Below are 6,685 nucleotides of genomic sequence, written 5' to 3'. Positions count from 1 at the left end.
GAAGCTGCAAGACACAGATCTCCCCTAAGAATCGAGAGGGAGTGTGGTCTCGGTGGCACCTTGATTTGGACTCAGTGATACTGATTTTGGACTTCTGGCTTCCAGAAGCATGACAGGAGCCTTGACATTGCAGGAGTGGAGACAGTTGATTCTTGTGATTCATGTAGTTTGTTCTACGAAGTCGCCAAGCATGCTGATCCAGTGAATCCTGAACACTGCTCTCAGGGGAAGCACAGGATTAGGTCCCTGCAAACCTCTGCAGCAATAGTTTCAGCAGTTGATTGATATGTAATCTGATTTATGTGTGTTTTAAAGATACTTTATTTAACATATTGTTGGTTCATTAACATTGAATTCAACAGCACTGTAACTCATGCTAAAGGGACTGTCTAACCCACGTGTTCTCTCCCTGAGAAACGCCACAGCTTTCCTGAATCTAGGAACACTAGATGACACTTTAGCACTGAGCTTGGGGCCATTTCAAAAGTGAAATCACCAACAAAAAGCTCGAAAATTGTGAGAACATGGCCCTACATCGACCACGAAAAGGACACATTACGAGAGCCAAGAGAAGAGAGCAGGAGCATCCCTTGAACCCTGGAGTAACCTCAGCTGGGAACAGTCGTGTGCTGCAGCGATTCAAATTTTAGGCCACATTATGTGTGTCCCAAACAATGGAGAGAGCATCACAAGTTTTGATTTAGGGGTTGCAAATAAATTTTAATGAACAGGGGAACTCTTGAATACAGAACCCACGATCAAAGACAACCACACCCCTGTTTGATATCATAAGTAACCCAGGTCCTCTCATTAGCTGTGGGGTGGGAGCCTGTGAAATTAATACCGACTACAGAAAATAAAGAGTCTGCCTTTTTTTCCCTTCTTATCTAATATGTAGTACTTATGTTTTTGATCTACCTGTTTAGAAAAATCGAATTTAACTTCCACAAGGGCAAGGAATTTTGTGCTCTATCATGCTGTACTTCAGCAGCAGCCAGAATAGCACCTTACACATAGTAGATGCTCAGCTAGTTGGAATTTGTTGAGTGAATCAAGGAATAAAAATCACAATTGAACTGAGACTCATGGACGAAACTATGACAGTTACAATTCCACAGTTTTTATAACTTTACATATGTGAAGTTTCCCAGCTTAATTTTCCAGCTCTTTGGAAAGGTCTGGGGCTAGAGAAGCAGAATTCAGACATAGAATTTTCCTCACTGACCTAAGGATGGAGGATGGATGTTCTGAGTCAATTCTGGCTGAATGGTACCTTGTAACAGACGAGGAAAATTTCTTCTCTAGTCACAAGGAGAAGAGAGCATCAGTAGCTGGATAAAGTTTGAGTTCTGGACGAGGAAGCAGCTGATGTCATTTGGGAGATGGAGGTCCCAGGTGAGGCAGCTAGGTAATAATCAACATTTCCTCCCTGTCTCTGCTCTCAGACACTGAGTTGACGACGCTTTTTAAATACTTTGTGAATTCCATCCGGATCTCCTCAGGGTCCTCCTCAAGATTGGAGTGCACCAGCTTCAGCTTGCTCAAGGGTGGTGCTGAGAAAGGAGAATAAGATGAATGAGTGGACTTGGAATCTTTTCTAGCTCCCAAGGGACATGAGACTTGCTTAACTTTCTAAAAGTGCTGAATACTTCCTGAGTTGTTTTCCGGGATCACTTTGTCACCTCTGCTGTGTACATCACAGGTGAGTTGGAGGTTTTTCTTAGGAAAAGGCCTCTCAAGAAAGACTGTCCCCAGTGGGACCAATAAATGGCCCACACCAGGTTTCTCCCCATCTTTGCGTCTACCTGCTGTGAAAGTGCCCATCCCTTGCCTCGATGGAAGGATGGACCTTCCATCCTGGCAGTTCCGATGGACATGGTGAAATCGACAAAGGCCTAGGCGTGGCCAGTGTGCAGTAAGCGCACATAGCTGCTGGTTTCAAAGACACTGCCTCACACAGGTGCGTGGGACATCTGCAGCAAAAGGCGGAGGTGAAACCCCAGCCTTCTTACACAAAGATGGGGTCCCTGTGTCTCCTCCCGAGCCCGGTTTGTGATGTGCAATCAGCAGGCACTGGGTGTCCTGTAGGAGCTGCTGGTGGACAAAGCAGGAGTACCACATCTCGATCTCCTTCAGGTGGCTCGGCATGTCAGTGTTGAAGACAATCACCACTCCGTGGGCGTCCTTCATCAGGGCCGGCCAGCAGGACTCGAACCTGCAACAGAGAAAGGGAGTCGGAGCAGGAGTCGGGGCATCCTGGACTCTAGCTGGGCACTTTGTTTTAATTTTTTATTTTGTGAAACCAGGTTCTTGCATAGTCCAGGCAAATTTCTCATCACTGAGCTACCTCTCCAGCCCTCATGATCACTTTAAAAATAGCTCAGTATTAATAATTGATCAGTGACTTCTAATTATATCATAACTCAATTGCTAAAGCATATAAAGCAATGTATGTGACCAAAGAACTCATCAAGCCCCTCATGCATCCTGGGAACGAGGCAAGCCTGATTCCATGGAACCTGGTGGGCACCGTGTGTGTGTATTTTAGCTGGGGATGGAACCCAGGGCCTCGTGCATGCTAGGCAAGCCCTCTGCCACCTGTCCCAGCCTGGACGAAGTAGACCTTCTTTAAAGGAAACATACTGGGGCTGGGATTGTGTCAGCGGTAGAGCGTTCGCCTAGCATGGGTGGGACCCAGGTTCGATCCTCAGCACCACATAAAAGTGAAGGCATTGTGTTGTGTCCATCTACGCCTAAAAAAATAAACATTAAAAAAAAAAAGGAAACATACTTAGAATCGCCGCCACAGTCCCAGAGCTCGAACTCACACCTCGTGCTTTTGTTGTTGCTGGTAACATGTGGGTTCTCAAATTCCAGGATCCTAAACATAAAAACAGTAGCAACAACACCACTATTTAGGAGGCATTACCCTTCTGGAAGGGCCAATAGCACGCAAAGTCACAGATGGGTGACGGTTGGTGACTTTTTGGGGTGCAGATAGGGTAGAGCTCACCTTACTCCCTGTGTGGGGTTGTATTCAGTGATGTCAGAAGATTCCGTCAGAAAGTTAGCCAAAACGGTTTTTCCACTCTGTGAAAATGACAGAAGAGTAGAAACAGCCCTGAGGTCACCAGGATAGAGGGCCCTCTGCTGTTTTGCTCTGGTGTGCTGGGCATGGCCTGGCTGGGAATATGGGGAGCACCAGAGGCCAGTGCTCCCTCTGCTGCTGGGGACTCCACCCTCACTTGAGTTTCCTGGCTGACTCTCAGTTACCTTATCTGACAACAGAAAAAAATCACCAGTGTGTCTCTCTCCACGCCTGCTCCTCTCCACATTTTTAGGGAATCAGTCTGTTACAGACACAAGGCTCAAGGTCACAAAGAAGATCAAGGTCAAAGCTAAGTCCCAGGTCTGGGGATTCCTGGCTGATTGCACCACAATCTCAAAGCAAGCTGTTTTAGGCTGGGGCTGTAGCTCAGTGGTAGAGCGCCTGCCTTGCATGTGTAGAGGCCCTGGGTTCAATCCTCAGCACCACATAAAAATAAATAAAGATACTGTGTGTTTATCTACAACTAATAAAAATATTTTTAAATAATCTGTAACTCAAAGCAAGCTATTTTTCCTTAGAACATAAGTAATTGATATTCCTATAAAAATAAAATCAACCCATCAACAAAACAGCCTTAGCTGGGCCCAGTGGCACATGCCTATAATCCCAGCGACTTGAGGCTGCGACAGGAGAGAGAGTTCAAAGCCAGCCTCAGCAAGGGCGAGGTGCTAAGCAACTCAGTGAGACCCTGTCACTAAATAAAATACAAAAAAGGTCTAGGGATGTAGCTCGGTGGTCGAGTGCCTCTGAGTTCAATCCCCAGTACTAAAAAAAAAAAAAAAAAAAAAAAAAAAAAAAGCTGTTTCAGGAAAAAAGACATATAATCCAAGGAAAAAAAAAAGAAAACAGCCTTCTGATCCCTCTACCTAAACCATCCCTATGTTCAACCCATTCCCTCCTTAAAATTATGTTTTTCAGATCTTCTCTATATTTGCATAATTCATTGAACAAATACTACATATGCGTAAATATAAAATGATTTTTTCTCCCCCCAAATTATTCTTCAGAAGAAAGGCAATCTCTTACACTTGAGTTCTTATTTAAAAACCTCTCCAATTATGCCCCGCTCTCAGTTACTTTATATCGAACAACTGCTTGGCTAGAATGACCTGGATCAGAACTAGTTTGCAAGGCCTGGAGAAATCACTTGGTAGAATCAAAAACCTGAGAGTTGAGGGGAGGGCACACTGTCTTTAGAATGCAGCCTCACAAATTAAATACCAGATAAAATAACAGGGTAAGTGGCTTCCTTGTGGAGATCATGTTTATTTTTAGGATGAATAAATATAGTAAATGGTCTGAGGTTATAGGAATGAGTCCTGGGGCCTGAATACATTTCCAGGAAGAGTTTCATAACATTGATTTTTTTTTTTTAAATGCTGCGTCCTAAACAACTTAGATGAACAGAAAAATAATATGCATTGGCAATCATGTTAAATTATGCAAAACAAGTGGCTCAAGTCATGAAGATAAGCCAGATGTCAAAGGCTCAGATTAGAAGCTTGAATAAAACTGTGTCATCCAGTGAATGGAATCAAATAAAATTTTCAAATTAATATATATCCTCATGGGCCTTTACAGGAATATCATACATACACATGACTATATGAATACATTAAACATGGGAGAAGTATATGAGAATGTTTCATCTATGTCCTTAAAGTTTATATATATAAGTTGGCCAAAGCCAATTTGAGCAGGGATGGGTTCTCATGAGAAAAATGAAGAAACTGCCCTGTTGGGCATGTGAAGTATTTTTTAACCTATCCTAACACTACCTATTAGCAATCTTAAACTTCCCCATTAGTTTGGCTGGGTAAACAAGTCCCATCTGTTTGTTTTCATGTGTCACTGTGATTATGAGGTTGAACATCTTCTTATACTTACCTGGCAATTTTATTTCCCAATTTTATTTGTGTGCAGCACTTTGGCTTGATTTCCTATTGAACTATTTCTCTTTTCTTTACTGATTTTTAAACTTTCCTTGCAAGTCCTATTAATGTAAGTTTTAAATACTCACCCCAGGTTTTAACTTAGCTATCATTTCTTTTAAGCCTTTTTCATTTGGGGGGCTTTGCTTAAGACCTTTCCTAACTGCAGATTGAACACATCTCTTTCCATATAATCACCTATGCATCGACAGTGCTTATCCCTGTGTGTGCCCTGGACCAACAGCACCACCAAAATCCAAATTCCTGGTCCCTCCTGGACTTAATCAAAACCCTGGGGCTGAACCTGAAAGATGTGACCTGGTGGGAGGGTCACAAGACCCAAAATATGGTTTCAAAGATGCCACTCACTACCGTGGGCCTTCGGGCCTCGGCAACTCAGGGTTCCCCTCCATCGCCGCCCTCGGGCGGTGGTGAGGATCAAGATCTGGAGGCGCCCAGTTCCTGTGAGGCGCCCGTCGGGGTGGGGGCTTTGTGACCGGGTTGCCACCTCCTGGGGGGCTGCCTGAGCAAGGCACAGACCCGGGGGCGGCCCTGCGCTCGCTCGGGCCCCCCTCGCCGCCGCCCCGGCTGGCCTCACCTCACAGGGCCCCACGAAGAGGATCTTGGCCTTGAGCATCGCGGTCCACCCGGCAGTCCCCAGAGCGCGGTAGGAACCCAGCAGAGCGAGCTTGCAAGCCGCCGCGCTGATTGGCTGCCTCCGTTTCCATGACGACCGGGAGCGGCCCGCAGGGGCCGACGGGACACGGCCAGTTCCGGACGCGCAGAGCGCAGGAGCCAAGGGGCGAAATCCCGGCCGCAGGAGCGGTTCTGCGCCCGCGGCCCAGAGCTCGCCAGTCCCGCTTGTCGTGGCAGAGACGCGGAAAGTGGAATCGCAGGGCCCTTAACTCCTCCCAGTCGTCGTGCGCGGTCAAACAGACCCCGAGGCCGATGAGCTGGCCTGGAACCAGGCCTCTGACCCTCTCATCACTCTGGCTGGTGCTGCCCACGTTGGGAGGGGGTTTACACATCCCTGGGCCAGCCTAGGAGGTCAGGAAACGCGACTCTGAGCTCAGTAAAGGGCGACACCGCTCACCATTATTCCAGTGATCTGGGAGAAACCAGAAGAGGAATGCACTGGCCATTAGGGCAGGGGCCTGAGAACGTTGCTGCTGAATTCAGTCCTTAGGTCCGTCTTAAATCACGGTGCCAGGCCATTTTAGTTTCATAGATAATGCACTCGCTTTTTTTTTTTTTTTCCCATAAATAGTGATCATTCACTTCCGCTTCGTGGGGTGCTATCTCTTGTTTTACTGTTTCGCTTGGCTCACCTGCCTGACCCTTGACATCGCTTCCTTCCTTCCATACCATTTGAAGTTTTCATTCCAGTGAAGAGATAGACAACAAGAGAACTCCTGATAGGAGTGCGTGATAATCTACGGTGCATCCTTCAGGATTTTTCTCCATACATCTTAGACATCCCCGTTCTACGCAGATCTATATCTCTGTCGATCTGGAAGAGCTTGCTAAAACACGACTATCCCAATTTTGGCCAAGTTTTTAAAGGATGACAGTAGGCATTCGGTGTTTTAGATTTTAATCCTTCTCTGTAGAATTTAGCACATGACCTGGAAATTATTGAAAACTT

The 6,685-nt window shown here is 46.0% G+C and overlaps 1 protein-coding gene across 1 annotated transcript; it reads right to left on the bottom strand.

Annotated features, from left to right (window-relative positions):
• Positions 1-1,098: 1,098 nt before the first annotated feature.
• On the bottom strand, positions 1,099-5,906 carry Ift22 (intraflagellar transport 22). Its single transcript, XM_026396916.2, has 5 exons — positions 5,639-5,906; positions 3,014-3,090; positions 2,792-2,881; positions 2,013-2,215; positions 1,099-1,553 (listed from the first exon to the last, which is right to left on the bottom strand). Exons 1-5 carry the CDS (start codon positions 5,675-5,677, stop codon positions 1,405-1,407), a joined length of 558 nt encoding a protein of 185 aa, XP_026252701.2. The 5' UTR covers positions 5,678-5,906; the 3' UTR covers positions 1,099-1,404.
• Positions 5,907-6,685: the final 779 nt, after the last annotated feature.

Source organism: Urocitellus parryii, chromosome 9 (genome assembly GCF_045843805.1).
Source record: "Urocitellus parryii isolate mUroPar1 chromosome 9, mUroPar1.hap1, whole genome shotgun sequence".
Classification (NCBI taxonomy): domain Eukaryota; kingdom Metazoa; phylum Chordata; class Mammalia; order Rodentia; family Sciuridae; genus Urocitellus; species Urocitellus parryii.
This window is presented reverse-complemented; position numbering and strand designations above follow the sequence as displayed.